Genomic DNA, 20688 nt, shown 5'->3' on the forward strand with positions numbered 1-20688 from the left:
CAGGTTATGTAAATAAAAGAAAAGTATTTAAACAGGAATTAGATATCAAGAAAAAAAAGTAATTTTATATAATCAAAGACTCCCCCTCTCACTCTATTTGTAATTTCAACAATACATTGTAACTCTTCTATGCAAAATTTATACAAACACTTTATAAATTTTTTTAGTTTATTTTTCTGTTGAGCACATCCACACTTTCTACATTCCGTATAATAGCAAGATATTAATTATACTATTTGCAATAAAAATTTTTAGTGATATTTGCATGAAATTTAATTAATGATTTGTAAATAAAACCCATTGTTTCAAAATCATTATAAATACATAATATATTTAATCACATATTTCACAAATGATATATTCCTACGGAAAATAGCTTTTGTTTCCATGTAGGATATATATTCCATAATTAACACGCAACGTCTAAGAAAGATAACTTAAACATTTCTTTTTTTTTCTTTTTTTATAATTATATTTATCAATTCACTTAGTTTCCGCACTATTTTTCTTCGGTAGCATACTCTCAAGCTCGCCCGACTCATCCATTTCTTTCATTATGTCTAATCCACCGATTAGTTCTCCATTTAGATACAATTGCGGGTATGTTGGCCAATTACTAAATTTTTTAAGTCCTTCCCTAACATCATTGTCTTGTAATATATCAAAGGACTTATAATCTGTTTTATAATTATCTAGGATGGAAACAATTGTTCTGGAGAAACCACATCGTGGATTAGCAGGATTTCCTTTCATGAAGAGCATGCAGGGTGCTTGATTTATCAATTTCTTCAGTCTCTCTTCAAGGGATTCCTTTGTTTTGATCACTAGCAACAGAGGATCCTTGTTTTTCAAATGCTGTTTGATCTTCTCTGTCAGTGCAGGAGCATTGGCACCGTCCACTCTATCTATAATGTTGCTGTCCTTCAATAGAAGAATGGTAGGTACAACAGCTACTCCAGACTTTACAGACACCTCGGGCAAGTTCTCTGCTTCGACTTTAGCAAACTTGACATCCTTGTATTGTTCCAAATTAGTCATCTCTTCGAGTACGTCGTTCACTTGGGAACATTGCTGTGCCCATGGTGCGTAAAAGTGAACAACGCTAAGTTCCTTGGACCTTGCATAAAAATGTACTTGTAAAAATTATGAAACACCAGAGAACAACTGTTACATTCATATCATTAAAATTATGCAACAGTGAATGTGAAAGTATATTAATTTTGAATTTTGATAAAGATAAACAAAGTAAAAAAAAATTACGATATATTGTGACATCATCAAAGAAAAATGTATTATTTTGAAATCAAAAAATTTTTCTTTTAGAAAACTATGCAGATACAACAATTGCTAGCAATCTGAGCTTTCCTAATGATTAAAATTTTTAGAGAAATCTGCATGAAATGTAGTTTTGGCAGCAACACATGAAAGGAGGTTATAAACTTTCTCGCGGTATTTTCGACTACTCACTTGACAAAGTTGTCAAATTCTTGCTGCGTGGTCAGCTCGGTGACAGTCATCGCGTCACCCTTTTCTCGCGAACCGTTCTACTATGATATGAGACTGGAAAATGATCCGCGACAGACTATCGTCGTGTAGATGTGCAGCGAACGCTGGCGTCTACGCGACCTCCGTTGTTGCGCTCATGGCTGCAGGATTTTTCCATCTCCTCTCGGCGCAGTCGCATTCGTGTCATCGGATCGGAGTCTCGTGGAGGGAGACGCCGGAGGAATATGAATCTTACGATGTGGAGGAATTTAACGAAGATTAGAGAGAAAATGTTTGCCGCAATTATTCGCAATACTTGAGGTTGAATCGCATATTCATCATCTGTCAAAAATCTATTTGTGCCGAATATAAAATTTCATTTAAAATGGAGATTTCTTAAGTTATAGGTTAAGATTAATGGACTTAAAGTTTTGGAGTAAAATGAATATATATCTCTTTTATTTCTATATTAATTGTGAGTATTATATGAAATGTATTTTATGTTACTTAATTTTATTTTATATAACTATATATATACTCCTGGACAAAATTAACGCATATTTTTTTTCACTTTTTCTTTAAAAGCTGATATTTAAATTTTAAAGAAAAAGTGAAAAAAAAATTATGCATTAATTTTGTCCAGGAGTATATATTTAATTTCATTTTATGAAACTATATATATAATTTGAGTTTTTATTATAAAAGATTAAGATGCTATACGATTATTCTCTCATGAATATTAATAATTTAAAATAATTTCTTAATGTTAGAGGTAATAATATAATACATAATAATAGTACATAACTCGTTCTTTTTTCTTTGTTTTCCGTAGTTGAAAAAAAATAACATGCAAATATTACAAAACAAAATTTAATTTTTCGACAATTCACTCCTATAAAATAACATCCTATTTATTCTGTATTAAATTCCATGTTATATTCAATTCCATATCTTTATTAAAGAAAAAATCGACTCCAAATTGATCAACAAATCTGTCATCGAGATTAAAGTAATTGGATGGAATATCCTTTATATAAATCATAAAATAAAGCATACGTTTTATTGCAATTTTATGGAAAATTTGCAACGCGCTGACATAGATTATCGTTTTTACAGGAATGTGAAATGTGAGCTTCTCGTCTAATCCGAGACCTGGCGCTCAGGTGCACGATGAGAAAGTGACCAATCGCGCGGATGGCCGTCAACTCTCGCGAGGGTGGTGGCTGCCAGGAGGATGGGGGGAGGAACGATAGGGGGGCCGTTTGTCAGACGGCTGTGCACGGCCGCAAAAACAGCCGATACAGATGCCGCCAGGCGGCGAACGTGCACGTGCGACGGTTTTTTTTTCCCTTTTTTTTTCTCCTCTCGGCTGCAATGTCCAAGAGGCCGTCGCGGAGGGAAGCCCTCGACGATATCTCCGCCTGGGACACGGAAGAAGTGCTGTGCCTGCTGCGCAAGGTGAGCCAAATTCGTAGCGTCGTGAGTCATAATCGATGATCGCGCGTCTTATCACAACTTGTTACATCTTTCATCTAGGTACATTGTTATCGTACTTTGACAAGGTTCAAATATCTACGCGCGAGACGAGCAATATAAATAGAAGTGCACGGAAAAATACGCAGGATTTAGAGAGTGTAGAGTGTAAACAAGGACAGTTTCGCGGCGACCACTGACTGTCAAAGGCGCACCGCGGTGAATGCCTGGGAACACCTAGACACGGCACGAAAGACGCGAGCCGCACGTGCGTGTATTAGCGATAAATTGCGCGACGTGCGTGTATTTATAGCGCAGCGTGTTATAGTCAGGAGAACTGACGAAAAAGCGCGGACGATTTCTAGGATTTCTAGGATTTCCAGCTTTCATCCTCGTCCTTCTAATGTGCAGTCTCTACATTTTCCTCCACGTCAATAACTTCCTTTTTATTTATTCTCCAAAGTAGGGATCTATTTATTATCCAATTCATTGCAATATATTTATTTTACATAGAAAATAAGAACTGAGCCGCAATTAATGATCAATTTTTGGGTGAAAAATTTAACGTTTCTCTGTTTTTAATAAGTTTTAAATTATAACGAAATATTTAAAAGCATCTTGTAATTTCCTCTCGCTATAAAATAATATATAATTACAAGACAGTTATACTTTAATATAAAAATTTAAAAATATATAATTATAAGAGGGGATTATATATATATATATTTTTTTTAAATATATTGTATATATATATATATTAAAAAAATTTTCTGATACATGAACATATAAAAATCTAATTTTATATAATACATTTTAATTATAATGTAATGTTTATATTATAATATAAAGAAAGCAGTTTGTTCCGGATTATCGAGAGTTAAGGAGATTTATTTTCCGAAAACGCGGCCGGCGAAAGGGACGTTTGCATTTCTTCGTGCACGCTCCGGATTCTACGTAACTTTCTCGAATTCCTCAGCATCGCGATTAAATATCGCTTTTCGACTCTATCGTTTCTTAATTATTATTTTATTTTCCTCACTAATTTTCGAGGCACAAGAAGATTATACATTAAAAATGCATTAAATCTCTAAAACAATTATTTATACAATTATTTAAACGACTATTGTTTAATTTTGTCCTATTAAGACCCGATTGCACTAACATTATTTTAACTTTAAGCGAGACTTAAATAAATGCCTGTCTTTATTCATTTAGAAAGAAAGATAAAGATAGACACATATTTAAAAATGTCTTAAATCTAAAATAAAAAATATGTGTAACCTAGTCTAAGGCTTTTAGTTTATCTCACTTTTGTTACACCGAGAAGGAAATATTTATAAGCTCGATAAATAAATCAACAATATTATATAATATTGTTTTAGAGATTTGAGTTGATGTAATATTTTTCACATGTGACTTTTGAAAATTAATGGGGAAAATAAAATGACAGAAAAATAAAGTGATATCTAAATATTAAGTTTGTGCTGACACATCATTACTAATAACTTAGTCGTTTCCTTTTTTTTTATCAATTGTCACGCACATTCTTTCTTAACACGTGAGAGATATCAACTTCTCTGTATGTGTTTACACGTTATCAGCGCACCATACACATCCTGTCGACTAAAAATATTTCCCCGTTTTACAGAATGGACTGGAGGAATGTTGCAACGCAGTGGTGAAACGGCAAATCGACGGCGATGAGTTGCTAGTGAGTGAATTATTATTACAAAGACGTCGGAGCGCGAGCGATTTCCCGGTTACGTCTCATTTGTTGGCTCGCGATGCCTCACTGGTGTTCCTGTCGATGACCCCTGAGTCGCTCCGAATGTACAGGGTGTTCTAAAAATGGAGCTGTAGTAGAATCTCGCGTTTCACGTCATTCGCGACGTAATCGGTCAATTTGGTCAACTAAGGAAGCTATATTAACTATAATTAAAATAACTTTTTTCCACTATAAATAATACACGCGATTTTTTTGCACATTGATTATTATATCATTCAAACTAATATTCAGACTAATTGCTTAACTAATTATTTAATTTTTTAAATAAATATATTTTGATCTAGAAGATTTCTAAATTATAGCTACGTGTACTTATCAAATTTCACACACATATATTTCCGTTTTTACATAATTTATTTATGCATTCTCTTTACGATTGAAAGAAGAAATTTCTATCGAGTTATTAAAAGCATATATGTCATCCGCCTAATGTGTTTTCGAAATCGCTGACTCGATTGTAATAAGAGAGTACACGCTGACACACCAGCAATAATTATCTGTTCACTTCCATTGATAACACGCTGCCGGTTGCTTTTTTCCGGCTACAATAGCAATATTTCGAGGCGACCGAGGGCGGCGCGTGCGCTCTTAACTGTGCCTTAATTAATTGTAATTATTCCAGCACTTGACGGATGGGAAGCTGGCTCTCTGGAAGAGTGACCTCACGCGTCCGCAGATAGGGTGAGAGAACAGCTTTATTTCTGTCCGCATTAAACTATATGTATATTCCTTCTGTTCTTTCTACTTCTCTTCGTGGAATCGTGTCTCGTGCTTCTCATAGCATATTCTTAACGGTATCTGATTATTCAGTATGCCAATAGCTCGTTGTGTTCGTGTAATGTCAGGTAAATGAAAAGTATCGCGTCATACAAGAAGCAACGGTTTTTTTTATAATTATACATTTTTTATAATTACACATTATTTTTTTATAATTACACATTGTCTTGTTTTTTTATTAAATCACTTTATATTTTTTGGAAAATCTTAGTACTTCACGAAATAAATTTCTGCTAAAAAAACTGCTGATATATCAATGATGAAACCAAGAATGTATTACGTGGCTAATAATTTGAACTTTATATTTTATAAAGATACCATTATAAGAGTTTTGTTCGCGAGAATATTTGTTTCGCGCGACTACTTGATTACTCGATGACTGCATGTTGTGCATAATTTTACCGCGTAGGTTGCGTTTGATCATTTCACTGTAGCCGCGTTACGATTTAATATTGCATCATATTTCATGCAAAATACTACTTATTATAATTTATTCTTCTGTCATAAAAACAGTTAACAATTTATTATAAGGTTAACATTTTTTTTATAATGATTTTTAGTTAATTATTAATATTAATATTAATATTAAATATAATTATTAATATTAAATATAATTATTCATATTAAAAATAAATTTGTTACAGAAAATTATGGACTTTTGTGCAAGAACTGAATAAATTTCCGGAAAAATATCTATCGAATAAAATTATAGAAGCGCAACAGAACGATGATCACTTGAGCGACAGCGGTTCTTGGGGAACCGATTTTGATGATGAAGCGACGGAAGAAACCAGTTCCTTTGACGATATGCAAGAAACTATAAAACCGAGTCTAATTAAAAATAAACAGATTCTGTTTTTGCAGAATAATAGGATACCGATTAGTAGGATACCGATGCGATCGTCGAAGAAAATAACACAACCGAAAGAGGAAGAGACTTATGCCAATTGCGAATCTTCCTGTCAAGATGAAGAGGAAAATATATATGCGAATTTCCAGGAGACAAAATTACCGCCGACAAGAAATATCTCGAGGTTGCACAGCCAGTTAGAGAAAAGTTTAGCTGAGAAACTGAAGGAAGAGTTGAAGCGCAGGAACAACCAACCGATAAAAAAACCAGCGATTGGCCCGAAACCTGAGGCACTGCCATCGCGGAAAATCCCGATGACAGATTCTGGCAAAAGGCTCCCGCAGAAATCCTTTCTACATAATGCGCCGAAGACGCACCAACATATTCCTAATGATCAAAGCAAAACGCAAAGTTAGTTGATCAAATTAACATGTTGCGTTTACGTGTTAATCCTTTCTGCATAGATCGCGCGCAATTCTCTTATCGATAATAACATGATGTTAATAAATATTGCATTGCTCGAATTCCTTTGCAACGAAAGGATTAAACAAATGGCGATATCTGAGTATATATTATGAATCATATGTGTCTCTAGGGAGGATGACCGTGCCACCACCGCCGGAGCCTAAGAAGAATAAGGACTACTCGTCCGTGGATATCAAGAAAGGATCCGATAAGGAATTACCGAAACCGCCACCGGCCACCATAAGAAATTTCGATCTCGTGGCGAATTTGCCGGCGCGAACGGAGGAGAGCGAGGATGAATATGAAACATTCGACGAAAACATCATTGAGCAAGTACAGCAGATTTCGCGGGTCGACAGCAAGCAATCGTTGCACAGCGGTCGTCAGGGATCGATCGAGAGCGTTTATCAACCGCCCAGTGCCACGAGCCACGAGGAAGAGGGGGAGGACTACGAGATTTATGAATCTATTACGGAAACGGTGAGTTTTTCTCGATAAATACAACTTTGGAATTGTAATTAATTGTGAGAAAGACTTGGTGATTTATTTATGATATCGCCATCACACGTTAGCCGGAGGATAATGGTTACTTGAGCCCTATTCAAAGGACAAACAATGTTCAACAAGAACCGCCTCCTTTACCCGCCAAATTGTCGCCAACTCCTCCTAATAGAACCGGATTGGAGAAACACCAAGGTATGTGTTATTTTTAGCATTATGATAACTGGATATCACACCTTATAATCTGCCATGCGCAATTATTAGAAAATATTACATAATGTAATATGTATAAGGATACAATCTTAATTATTGGATATGGATATATTATTTATTACATCAAATTCTTACAATTATTGATTTAATTTTAAAATGGATTGGAAAACTATTTTTACTGGATACTCCGCTCAAAGAAGGGAAGAACGAAAAGCAATTAGAACATATGAACTATTTGCGCGGACGTGATTAGTCCTATCTATCAAACAGATGGATATTTAAACGAAACTAGACATTGCTAAACATGCGGTCCAATGAATGAAAAAAGTGCAAGTTGCTATGGGCTTATGACAAGTGCAGAATCACTTGTAGGAACTTCTCACGAACATGTGTTTGGCAAATGTTGCTTATCGTTGGTTCTCAAGCAACCTGATGCGCATTGCCACGATATCGCGTGTAGTTGCGAACCAACCACCGTCATTGATGCACGATTCTCATAAATTGTTGGATATCAAGATCGCAATAGATTCAAACAGTGTTCCATTGCTGTCGCAATATGTTATCGACATTGTCGCAATTTCTCATGATGCTCGCAGTATTTTTCATATGCGGCAGTTGGAGCGAGACCTTTCGTCGATATGAATAAAAGGTTTCTGAAGAGATCGAAGAAATAAATCGCGGGAGATTTTCGACTGATTTTCGATGAATGAAAAGAAATAGAATCGATTTCATCGGTGAAGTGTCGCGGCAAACGGAAAAACGAATATCGCATTCACGATTGGTATAATATATTTATATCTCTTACAGAATTTTATGAGAAGAAGAGACAAAACGTAAGGATAAACTGGAACGATAAACTGGAATATAAATTTTTATACCGAATACACTATTTTCAACGATTCAGATGTATCAAAAGATAAAGCCCATGTGTGGAAGGATATGATAACGGTAATCGTTAAAAGAAAGATAAAGAACGAAATCAGGTAATGGAATGTGTTCCTGTTTTTATCTACGGCTGAGCAAACAGCTCCTAGGCGGTCTAGGAATACGTCTAGTCGATGAAGTCGCCGATATGATAGTGCGAATCAAGAGAGGTCTATCTACGTGTTGTTATTCACAGCCACCTGAGCCGCCAGGTACATATAAAAGGATTGAATAACGCATTATTCTGTGATATATTGTATTTACTCTGATACGATATGCGATTATGTGTGGCTCAACACATGAGTGTACATTAATAGAACATCTGTTCCTTTTTGGTTCATTGAAGGTCGTCGAACTCTGTTGAGAGACGGGAATAGATTTGGGAAATAAATCCTTTGCTTTCTCTACTTTTCACAATATATCAATTTTTAATATCATATTTTTAATATCATAATGTATATATATGTTAATATGTATATATGTATATATATGCAATATAATTTATGTATATATATGTTAATATTATAATATGAACGTATATATATGTTAATGTTAATATAACGTTAATGTATATATATGTTAATGTGTATATATGTATATATATGCAATATAATTTATTATTCAAATATTTAAAATATTTATGTACAAAATATTTATCTAATAGTAAATTAACGTTATTATAATTAATACTTTTTATTAATTTTTATTAATTAATATTTTTTATAAGATTTATATAGAAATTTTATGTTAAATTATTAAATATGTATGTTATATCCAATCTGGAAACACATACTTAGTATTTTCACGATGTTTAGAATAAGAAAAAACTATGCATAATTTTAATCTTTCTTGTTTATTTTGATAATCAGTCATATTATTGACAATTGTTGTTTTTGTCATTTTTGCTCTTTATGAAGAATTAGTAGATAAAGGTTGGATAAAGAATTGTAATAGAAAGTAATAATTTCATCATTTTATAAAAATACTAGACTATACTGAAAATTTCATTTTCCTTTTATCAGGTTTTCTTTGTTGTTTATAAGAAATCATTGACTCTTTGGATCGAATTTATGGGAGATATTCTTAAATGTGCTATTCGGATGCATCTATGTCTCATGCCGAGAGACCAACGGATTGACCAACGCTCTTCTTTTTTCGCGATGATTTAAGTCTATTTCACATATTTGTGACGTGTAAGTGCCGTATCTATTCAGTTCCGTAATTTTCTATCGGTATTAGTGATAATAAATATTGTTCTTTTATTTTTGGATGGATGTGTTCACACACATCCGATGCAGCATCGTATTTGAATCGATCAGTCTTAGTTCAGTATCCACAGTGATATTATATTGCAAACGATATTTTTGCTTTTTCATGGATACATTATAGAGATCAGTAAATTTACTTGTAAAGTATTTGATGTCAAGCAGGTCACTTTTCTTTGCTCAATTCATGGATTTGGATGAAAGTGAAATATTATATTCATTGTGTAATTTTACTGCAAAATTTTACAGTAAAACTATACTTAATATAATATTTTATTTGCATCCAAGTCTATAACTTCGTGCATCTACTTCCGTTTCTTCGTCTCATTTGTTTTTTCTTCGTCCAAAATTATAGCAATTATTGCTAATTTATTGTCCATAAGCTATTCTCAAAAAATACTGAGTTCAAATTAATCAAACTATACGGATATATGTAAATAATCATCACTGATACATCATGGATGTTACTGACACGGCACTGGTACAATACTGACACATCACATGGATATGTGTAAATAGACCTTTAAAGGGCTCGCCCCCAGAGAGTTAAATCTCAGTTTCGTCAGGATCTTTGCGATGATTGCATCGCGTTCCTCAGATTAGGGTGGCTCCAGAGGCTTGCAGTTGTGTGTTTTAATAAGATCACAAATTCGGAAGGATAAACATTGATTAAATGAAACAAAAAAATTTATTTGCATTCGAATTTTGTGATAGTTGCGATATAATATTGTTGTCAGACGACAGTTGGAAATATTAATTATAAAAAAACTCAGTGACGATATATTATACGATTTTGTATTCTCGATAGACATATTCGCGATCCGCCGAGGAATACGTGACGAATTCGCGATAATGGCAAGTTTAATGAGTGATACGAAGCGGAATATGTCGCTTAATACAGCGATACGCCGGCAAGCAAGTCTCTCGGAATGTTTAACACAAGCAGCCCTTACACAAGCTCGACTTAACTTAGCAAGTTAGTAACGCGACTGAGCTGTGTTTTAATAAAAGAAAAATTATCTCTACAATAACAATTTAGAATTGTATATTTTATCGTGCGCATCCCTTTCTCTTATTTACAAATTAATATTTTTATAATATTATAATATTGAATTATATTTCTTTTTACATCAATTTGTAATATTGTGTTTCGATTACATATAAAATGTTTAGAATTATTTTTTAATGAATGTAAAAATTTATTGATAAATAGCCGTTGGAAAGATTGATATATTATATCAATTTATATAACATTCATTTGTATGTATATTAATCTTGATTTTCTTACATATTTACAGAACGATCACCGGATAAAAAATCAGCCACATTACCTCATACTGACAGTAACACTTCGCTGTCAACCGAGAGAGCCACGCGACCGCTACCGCCGCCGCCCGATAAACAATCTTTAATAGACAAACCGTGGTATCATAATGTAACGAGGGAACAGGCGGCTGCGCTCATCGAAGAGCGTATGTATTAGACAATTTTTGTAAATAAAAGCTATATTTAATAATGAAAAATTAATTTTCTCGTTGCTACGAAAAAAAATTGATTTTAAGCTTTAGTAAAGATCGAATTATTAATATTAAGAAAAATTTCTGTGGTTACAAAACATTCTGCATCTATGTAAAATTGCATATTTAATTTAAATATGAGTATCATAAAACTAGAAATATTTCTTATCAAGATATTTTTCTTAATTATGGAAAGATATAAAGTTCAAATATAATTTGTGTTGTGAAGTAACTGTTAAATATACAGGGTGACCCATTTTAACTTAGGCAGCCAAATAACTCGAAAAATAAGCAAGATAGAGAAAAATGTTTTAGACAAAAGTTGTATGGTTTCGAGGGGGCCATAAGACGGTGCCATTGATTTGACCTTGAAGAGTCATTTGAAGGTCACGTGAAGGTCACTTCAATTTTTTTAAATGGAACACCCTATATATTTTTACACATTCTTGTAGCCGACCTCGAGAGCTTTCCAAAACACTATAATTAAGTACCTTTTCGTTAAGTACTTTTTGAGTTATTAGGCTTGAAATAATTTCTTAATTTTACATAAACCGTAAAATATCTTGTAAAATATTCATTTTTCGATTATCTTACCATAATACTTTTACGTACAAAATAATGAGAGGAATCAATTGGTGTAAAGAAAACACATAGTTGTTTTGAAGAAAAAATATGGAATTCTTAATTGCAAATTACATATTTTTTCTTCAAAACAACTATGTGTTTTCTTTACACGAATTGATTCCTCTCATTATTTTGTACGTAAAAGTACTAAGGTAAAATAATCGAAAAATGAATATTTTACAAGATATTTTACGGTTTATGTAAAATTAAGAAATTATTTCAAGCCTCATAACTCAAAAAGTACTTAACGAAAAGGTACTTAATTATAGTGTTTTGGAAAGCTCTCGAGATAAGCTACAAGAATGTGTAAAAATATATAGGGTGTTCCATTTAAAAAAATTGAAGTGACCTTCACGTGACCTTCAAATGACTCTTCAAGGTCAAACCAATGATACCATCTTATGGCACCCTCGAAACCATACAACTTTTGTCTAAAACATTTTTCTCTATCTTGCTTATTTTTCGAGTTATTTGGCTGCCTAAGTTAAAATGGGTCACCCTGTATATAATACTCTATGTTTTCAGAAGGTACTTACAGTAACCCACAAGATGGATATTTTTTATTAAGACCATCGACAACGAACATTGGCAATCCCTTAGCCTTGGTGCTTTGGTATAAAGATAGGGTTTATAATGTTCCAGTTAGAAAGAGAACTGACAATAGGTATACATTTTGGTTATTGAACTTAATCACTTTGTAAAATATCTTTTGTCCATATAGTTTGTTTACTCACAAGTACTGGACTATAATTTCTTATTAGTTCCATGTGTTATATGTATATGAGATAAATATTATATTAATTTCCTTTCCTCTCTTAAATGATTGATATAAATTCTTATGTGATCAACATTTTATAGGATTGGAAAATTAATAGTCCTGCTTATTTTTATCTATTTCATTAATAAAAAGAAAATATGAAAGAATAACTTGTATGGAAAAATACTTTTTATTAACTCATTAATAAAGTTTGATATGAAAAATATTTTTTAAATTGTGTAGATACGCACTGGGCTCTGCGAAAGTGAATGAACTGTCTTTTTCGACGATCGACGAGATCGTGGCGTTTTACTTGAAGGAGGAACTGATGCTCTACAGCGGCGGTGTGCAGATTGGAAGCACGAGATTGACTGACACTCCACCAAAATAATTTCCGCTATGATCAATCCTGCTGTAAATGGGAACAAGAAATACTTGTCAATAATCTCGATATGTATAAGAATTTTATACATATGTTAACACTGCCGGGCAAACATTTATAAGACATCGCAACAATCTCCAAATCGTAGATAGCTCGATTAATGAACTGATAAACAAAATTTTACACAGTGCCTCTTTAGTGTCTTTATGTTTAAAATAATATGCAAAATTTAAAATATTATATATATATTTAAATCGATGTTAATCGCATTTTGCGCGAGACATTATTATTCTTCTTGCTAAGACAAATTTTCTGGTTCAATCTCTATTCGTCTACGATTTTTTTTAACAATTATGTGTGCCTTTGATAAAGTGATATGAATAAGCTCGATTATTGAGCAATGGATCTCTCTTGCGGAAAATATATACATATTTTTTAATATATATGTATATATAAATATACATATATCTCAATTTTTTATTAATGTAGGACATATATTTAGGGCTGATTTATAGTTTTAAGAGAATAATCTTATATGATAGGACAGAATATATCTTTAAGCAAAGATATTATTATGTATTGTTATATGTCTTCTATATCAGTATTTATGTTCACAAAAATTGTAATTAATATATCGTTTTTTAATCTATGACATCAAATGGACTAGTGATCCATTTAGATTATCTTTATGAGCCTTTTGGCATCAAAGGATCAATGTAATGATATGTATACATATATTGCAAAACTTAATTAAATTTTTTTTAAGAGGAGAGATTTGTCTTTTCTCACACATACCCATGAAACGCGTAATTTACGAATCTTATCGCTTTCTCCTTATGCGAGATATGTTTATATTTCTCAGTTGCGCTTTTCTCCCTTTCAGCTACGTTAATCAAGTTTATGCGTGATTTAATTTTGTAAACATGAATGAATACGCACATATGTATATCTTAATATGGTTATCTTATACGCGCTGAGAATAGAAGTGATAATGTCGACTGACCAGCCAATCAAATTGATAAGTGATTTCCAAAGTCATAACCGCGACATCTCCAGCTGTCTCCAGCAATGGTGACATATGCAAATTTAATCTCTGTGCTATGTAAAAATAATTTTATGATCGATCCTGCATTTGTTGTGTAATATGCAAATTTTGTTCTCACGACGATTGCAATTGTAATTATGTGGCTGCTCTTTGAACCAAACTATTAATTGATAAAAATCAAATCGAATATTTTTTTACATAATGATATTATATATTGTAAGTTTGTTAATATTTTTCTCGTTTTATATTTTAATGTTGTCTTCAGCACACACAATATGTAACAGCTCAATATATATTTAATCGAATTATTTAAAGCTTGAATAAGCTCGAAAAGAAGACATTTATAGTAAACTAGATATAGTACATTTGTTAGTAAAAAGTTTCTCTTACAAAGAAATTATTGGAAAATTATGTAATCAGTTATCGAGTGTTCGATTAGAATATCACAAATATTACTTGATAATTTCTGTTCGATAACGTAAAAATTCAGCCGCTCCTATTGTTATATCTGTTAATTTAGGCGATTTTTGGCGATAGTTTGGTACATGTACCAAGGTTGTTTTTGGTAGAGGCGGAGCTTATTCTGGTACATAACATCTTGTACCCTGCTTCATTTTTGGTATAGCGTGGTATCAACCAGCTAGATACCAAAACGACTAGCCACACCTCTGCCACAAACTACCAAACGCGCGAAAATGTTCTGGTAGAATCTGGTATACTTTGGTTGATATACCACAGTGACGCCAAAAATCACCTTTTATCACATACATGGAATCACGAGCTTAATTTAAAAATCGACAGAACTTATCTGACTAATTCGCGGTCGATTTTAGCGAAGATATTGCATCATTTATTGCAAATTTTCGATATATAACAATGCTTCAAGTTCAGCAAAATTCCTGAAATTAATTATTCAATATCTGAAGAATATATATTCTATCTCGAAACCTATCGACGCTTCGATGCCGTTAGCAGATAAAGACAGAAATCGACTTGGAATTCATCGCACAATTTTTTATTAATCTCCCAAACGCGTTTGAAGACACGTGGACGCGCGCGGGAGTTCTCTTTGTGGTTACGTGGACGAGAGAGCGCGATCCCTAGTTACATCGCGGCGTCGTAGTATCTCTATCTTCTCGGTGACGGAAGGTGACGGGGCGGGTGGCGGGTGAGCGGGGGGAGGGGAGGGAGAGGGACTGCGGTATGAACGGGTTTTACAACGAATTTGTACGCGCATCGCGCCTCGTCAACTGTCGCCAATTGACCGAGCCGTCAATTGAACACGATCTGGTGGTCACTTAAGGAGCTTTTGTACGCTCGGATCCCCGCGAAGGGGCGTTGGACGCGGAGAGGAGGTCGTCGTGAGGTTGCGGTGAGAAAGAGGTGATGATGATGATGATGGTGATGGTGATGCCGCGGACGATAAATAGTCGCGACTCGGTCCCCAGGCGAACTGTCCACGAATGCAGATAAACAATGTTGACGTGAATCACGGCGAAAGCGCAATTAGTCGCGCGTTCTCGGGACGGGTGAGCGAGTGAGAGATACAGGAGAACGATGTTACTCAGCCTGTGCGTTAGATAAGACGTGCTAATCGCCGCTCGCCAGAACGCCGCCCCAGGAGCAATGGACGATGAACAGCCGGCGAGGGAGGCCACCAAGATCTGCGGTGTCTGCGGCGACCGCGCGCTCGGCTACAACTTCAACGCCGTCTCCTGCGAGAGCTGCAAGGCCTTCTTCAGGAGGAATGCGCTGAAGAATAAGGTGAATTTTCACTCCTCTGCCTCGATTTGGAGTAACAGATTGATCCGCTCCTCGAGGAGACTCGGAAAGATTGATTATAATTAATGCGAGAAAGCTTCAATTTATAAATCTAATTCTTTTCGAATTTTTAGAGGATTAAAGCAGACCGTTGCACTGAGCTCTTTGTTTGTAACTTCTGCGCTCTCTTCCTAAGAGTTTTTTTTAAGAAGAAGTTGATCTCAATCTTACAGTTCTAACATGAGAAACTTTGAATTTGGATCTAATTCTTATAAAAGTTGTTAAAAACATGAGGCTACTATTATTGAGTCTCTCAATTATGTATAATTGATTGCTTTTAGATTTAAAGCTGGATTCTTACTTGAAGTTTTGATTGAAAAGACTGTTAAGAATGTTAGATAAGATATTGATGTTTTCAATTTTCTTGAAACTTTCCATTTATTTAATAGAAAAGATTGTGGTACTTTATTCATAAGATTAATCAAAATGAGTAAAAACATATCGATATAAAGAGTTCTCTTATTTATGCAAAATTTTTCAATTTATAATAGTATTGTCACAGTAAGTATATAAAATTGTGTGAATTGAATATTTTAAATGATATTAAAAATATATATATATATTTTCTCTTTGTAGGACTTTAGATGCCCTTTTATGCAAAACTGTAACATTACACCTGTAACCAGACGCTTTTGTCAAAAATGCCGTTTGGACAAATGCTTCAGTATTGGTATGCGCAAGGATTATATTATGTCTGAAGAGGACAAAGTCCTAAAGCGTAAGAAGATCGAGAAAAATCGCGCGACGAAACGATCTCAATCCGATAATGCCAAAGCATCAAAGATCAAAAAAGATTCTGTGGATGACTGTACGTTTGAAGACACGTCGATATCGGTTAATTCAGTCGCATCAACAGAGACGTATTTTTGGGAATCAGACAGAAAATACACAGATCTAGATGGTAACAGGCAGAATGTTGTCGAGAGTATGAGCCCAGTGACAGCAGCTAGCGTACCTAGTCCTTCGAGTCCACCGGAGAGTACGAATATCGCTGAAACGAAGACATTGGACATGCTGAAGGATTCTACTCATGGTACAAAGCCTAATCTTGCAAGGTACAATCAATTTTATATAGTAGAAAACAAAATAAGAATCAATAAAAACTGAATCAAAATTGTTTGTTCATAGCCGCGTGAAATCATTTACCGATTTCAATATGGCACCTCCGGATACAGGAAATAATAAGAATACACCATCAAATTCAGCGGAATACGAGCAAAATTCGCTAGAATTAAGTTCCGAATTTGTAAATGTTAATAGCGAACTATCGAGTTACAGTCCTCCGTTTGACGAAAATGCGCCCAATTACTCCAAATTTGAGCAAAGTAACGAGCAAAACTCCTTGGTGTACGTTGATTGCGCATCGAACAGTGGAACAAGTCGACCTGATTCGAGTTCACAGGCACAACTCGTGAAGGAAGACGTAACAATATGTCAGAAGCCGAAGGAGATGTGTTCGAGCGGAAACAATTTAGCCGCCAAGTTCAAGCAAAATCCCAATCTGTTTACAAAGTTCGTCAATAATCCAAATTTAATCGCCAAGATACTTCAGGATCAAAGGGTAGTAATGAAGATTATGACGGACCCTGATATGGCCACGTGTTTGGCAACGGATCCGCATATCATGCAATTTTTAGAGGAAAATGATGCAACTGATGCGAGTAACGGGCGTGGTGACAACAAAACAGGAAGTCAGTTTCAGAAAGAAATTTCGCGGAATAATGATAGCTCGAGCAATATCACCAGATATACGCCAAAATCCAAAAGTAGTCACGTCGAAAATCCGATCCTGACAGGTTTAATTAATCCCAACACGGACGAATGCAAAAATCAAAATGTAGAACCTAGCATAAGTACAGATTGGAATAAAAATACAGCCGATGTTACCAGAGATATTCTTCAAGATGTTCAAAGGTATAAGACTATATTCAATATATATTAATATTATATTTACAAAATGCTATGAAACTCACTGTTAAAGTTGGATATTTGTTTCAGGATACCTATTGCTGCCAATTCTATAGAGTCTATCTTATGCGAAGCCATCAAGTTGGAATATTCAGCATTTTCTAGTTTCGGGGGTAATCAAATCAGTAGGGAATTGAATGACGCTGAAAGAGCGAAATTAAACGAATTGATAGTTGCCAATAAAGCGTTATTAGCTCCACTAGATGATGACATAACAAATTTGGTTGGCGAAGAATGTAAATTTAAGGTATAATCTTACTTTTTTTGAAATTTTAGGTTTTTTATGTAGAATTGCATTTGATAAAGATGAATAAGGTATATAATGGGAAATATCTGTTTGCAGAATAATTCTGGACAATCTGATCCAATGTTATTGGATGTTATAAATTTAACAGCGATAGCGATTAGACGCTTGATAAAAATGTCCAAGAAAATAAACGCCTTCAAAAATATGTGTCAAGAGGATCAGTTAGCTTTACTGAAAGGCGGTTGCACGGAAATGTTGATTCTAAGATCAGCCATTAATTATGATCCAGATAAAGATATGTGGAAAATACCTCATAGCCAAGAGAGCATGTCCAATATCAAAGTTGACGTTTTGAAGGAAGCAAAGGGAAATTTGTATGCGGAGCACGCCAGATTCGTTAGAACATTCGATCCCCGATGGCGGGATGAAAACATTATTCTAATTTTAAGCGCTATCACTTTGTTTACTCCCGATAGACCGAGAGTCGTGCACAGTGATGTTATTAAATTGGAGCAGGTCAGTAAAATCTTCAAGTTCGAAAATGTTTGTATCAATTTATGGTACGATTATTTATAGCGCACTATAGGTGCTCATAATTTATAAAACACTCTCTCTATGACTCTCCTAGAATTTTGAGGCATCTATGTATCACTATAAATATATATGATTGAGTTAAAACAAAAATCAATAATTAAGACCTGTAAATTCTCACAGTTTATTAAATATTAGTAGATTTTTCTTATATTTCTTGAGATATAAAGCAAAATTTAAAAGATTTCGCGTTTGCATCAGATTTTTCACTACAATACTTTTCTTTTTTCTAGAATTCATACTATTATCTTCTCAGACGATATCTGGAAAGTGTTTATCCTGGTTGTGAAGCCAAGTCCACATTTCTCAAGTTAATACAGAAGATTTCTGAACTCCATAAATTAAATGACGAAGTTGTGGGAGTTTATTTAAACGTCAATCCATCCAGCGTAGAGCCACTGCTTATAGAAATATTCGACTTAAAGCACTGATGATTAATTTATAGAGTCATGCATTTTCATTTTGTCTATATAATAAGAAAACAAACTAAAAAACTAAGAAAACTGCACTTCTTGTGCTAAAATATATTTGTAGTAGTATTGTAAGTAAAAAAAATCGATAGTTATATCATTGTTGCAAAAATTCACAAAAATCTGATTATGATAAGTAAAATTGAATTTCTCTGCCTCTGTATAAATATACATAGCAATACAATTTTAAATGTTTGCGTGATGGAACAAAAAGACTTCATACACATATAAAAAATATAGAGAATATAAAAATAGTTTGATACAGTATCAAGAATATGTAGAAATTACAACAGAAAAAATCAAGCAAATATATAATGTAGACATCTCACATGACGATAAGTGAAAAGTAGTGATAACAATATGAATGACAATTTAATAATAGTTCTCATTGCAAATCAATTTGAACATATAATGTTGATTGAATGCTAAGATAAATGCTGGGGTAAAAATATCATATTTAATGATAGCAATATTTCGCTTCATATTAGATATGTAATGTTATATCAGTAAACATATTCCACAGAATATCCTTTAAATTTTATATCATTCTCTTCGCATACTGAGAATAAGTGTACAACGACAGCATAATAATTCCTAGGTGGCTGTTTGACGCATGTTTTTTCTCGGGGGATAGTTAAATCTATATTAAAAATATATATTTTTTTTAACAATGTCAAATTTTACATTTTAAATAATTATACGTTATTTATATGACAAGGCCTGTGAATTCTCACAAATCTATATATGTATATATAAGATTATAAGTGTTGTTAAAAGTTTGTGCTTTAAAGGATGTATTGAGAAAATGAGATTTCAATGCAAATCTGACTATATGAATTGTGGTGATTATAAATTTTAGCCATAAACGAGAATAAGAGGAATACTATTATATTTGTGTGCAAGTGTTGTGTGTACGCATGTTACTGTTGCAATGTACATGAGATAAATATTGTGATACATCCTGATATAAATATATTTTTCAAAGATATATTGCGTGCCATATGTAATTTCATGTTGACAATGAATTCCTTGGGATCTCCAAATAAAGTTTTTCTCATATTATATAATCTGTTAAATTTATGACAATGATAATTATTGCGTCACTTACCAGATACGCGACATTTTCGGATCCATTAATCATCTGTGTTCGTTCATTGGTAGAAGGTCAAGAGCATATAAAATAAGGATTATTATTGCAAAAGCACAACCTCCTAAAATTATTAGGCTGAAGAGAGATATAAATAAATATAACACAATTTTAATGATTAGAGAGAGGACCCAGAATATGCAGCCCCATGCCGTATCCCAGATTGCTTTCAATCCCATTCTTTGTACACTGTGAAGTTTTGAAGGGAAACAAACTCATCTTTAATATACTATGTGTAAAAAAATTTGTTTTAGTTTTAGTGTAGAAAAATTATCATCTATAAGAAAAATTTATATTCATATGATTTATTATACTGTTTTTTTTTTAATTTATATATATATATATATACATATACATATATACATTAAATCGATATTTTT

General features: G+C 33.5%; 3 protein-coding genes and 1 long non-coding RNA gene across 7 annotated transcripts; 2 read left to right on the plus strand and 2 right to left on the minus strand.

Moving 5' to 3' along the window:
• Positions 1 to 311: 311 nt before the first annotated feature.
• On the minus strand, positions 312 to 1676 carry Grx3 (Glutaredoxin 3). The gene is made up of 2 exons (XM_083095748.1): positions 1468 to 1676; positions 312 to 1117 (listed from the first exon to the last, which is right to left on the minus strand). Exons 1-2 carry the CDS (start codon positions 1515 to 1517, stop codon positions 484 to 486), a joined length of 684 nt encoding a protein of 227 aa, XP_082951874.1. The 5' UTR covers positions 1518 to 1676; the 3' UTR covers positions 312 to 483.
• Positions 1677 to 2436: 760 nt separating this feature from the next.
• Positions 2437 to 13789, plus strand: LOC145969609 (uncharacterized). Of its 4 annotated transcripts, none has more exons than XM_083095670.1 (11): positions 2437 to 2494; positions 2602 to 2943; positions 4607 to 4669; positions 5367 to 5425; positions 6166 to 6782; positions 6967 to 7316; positions 7409 to 7532; positions 10548 to 10715; positions 11038 to 11211; positions 12406 to 12544; positions 12881 to 13789. In XM_083095670.1, the coding sequence occupies exons 2-11, from the start codon at positions 2680 to 2682 to the stop codon at positions 13026 to 13028; spliced, it is 2106 nt and encodes a 701-aa protein (XP_082951796.1). In that variant the 5' UTR covers positions 2437 to 2494; positions 2602 to 2679; the 3' UTR covers positions 13029 to 13789. The 4 variants fall into 4 exon arrangements, with proteins under 4 accessions (XP_082951796.1, XP_082951802.1, XP_082951810.1 ...); XM_083095676.1 differs by having other exon boundaries at positions 2452 to 2494; positions 12409 to 12544; XM_083095684.1 differs by lacking the exon at positions 10548 to 10715 and having other exon boundaries at positions 2461 to 2494.
• LOC145969649 (uncharacterized) lies at positions 12889 to 15821 on the minus strand. The gene is made up of 2 exons (XR_014438214.1): positions 14023 to 15821; positions 12889 to 13902 (listed from the first exon to the last, which is right to left on the minus strand). It is a non-coding gene; the product is annotated as an uncharacterized LOC145969649 (long non-coding RNA).
• Hr96 (Nuclear hormone receptor HR96) lies at positions 15239 to 20149 on the plus strand. The gene is made up of 6 exons (XM_083095659.1): positions 15239 to 15828; positions 16462 to 16940; positions 17014 to 17799; positions 17884 to 18100; positions 18197 to 18616; positions 18925 to 20149. The coding sequence occupies exons 1-6, from the start codon at positions 15691 to 15693 to the stop codon at positions 19120 to 19122; spliced, it is 2238 nt and encodes a 745-aa protein (XP_082951785.1). The 5' UTR covers positions 15239 to 15690; the 3' UTR covers positions 19123 to 20149.
• Positions 20150 to 20688: the final 539 nt, after the last annotated feature.

This window comes from Camponotus vicinus, unplaced genomic scaffold, assembly GCF_025532165.1.
Source record: "Camponotus vicinus isolate PSW18456_S1 unplaced genomic scaffold, iyCamVici1.0 SCAF_1, whole genome shotgun sequence".
NCBI classification, from domain to species: Eukaryota; Metazoa; Arthropoda; class Insecta; order Hymenoptera; family Formicidae; genus Camponotus; species Camponotus vicinus.

Excerpts from the sequence above, each read along its gene's own strand:
- Grx3 (XM_083095748.1), bottom strand. The coding sequence starts at position 1,517 with ATGACTGTCACCGAGCTGACCACGCAGCAAGAATTTGACAACTTTGTC. Across the intron at positions 1,118-1,467 it reads GAATTTGACAACTTTGTCAA|GTCCAAGGAACTTAGCGTTG; the intron begins GTGAGTAGTCGA and ends TTTTTATGCAAG.
- Hr96 (XM_083095659.1), top strand. The coding sequence starts at position 15,691 with ATGGACGATGAACAGCCGGCGAGGGAGGCCACCAAGATCTGCGGTGTC. Across the intron at positions 15,829-16,461 it reads GGAATGCGCTGAAGAATAAG|GACTTTAGATGCCCTTTTAT; the intron begins GTGAATTTTCAC and ends TTCTCTTTGTAG. Across the intron at positions 18,101-18,196 it reads GCGAAGAATGTAAATTTAAG|AATAATTCTGGACAATCTGA; the intron begins GTATAATCTTAC and ends ATCTGTTTGCAG.
- LOC145969609 (XM_083095670.1), top strand. The coding sequence starts at position 2,680 with ATGGCCGTCAACTCTCGCGAGGGTGGTGGCTGCCAGGAGGATGGGGGG. Across the intron at positions 10,716-11,037 it reads AGCTCGACTTAACTTAGCAA|AACGATCACCGGATAAAAAA; the intron begins GTTAGTAACGCG and ends ACATATTTACAG. Across the intron at positions 12,545-12,880 it reads AGAAAGAGAACTGACAATAG|ATACGCACTGGGCTCTGCGA; the intron begins GTATACATTTTG and ends TAAATTGTGTAG.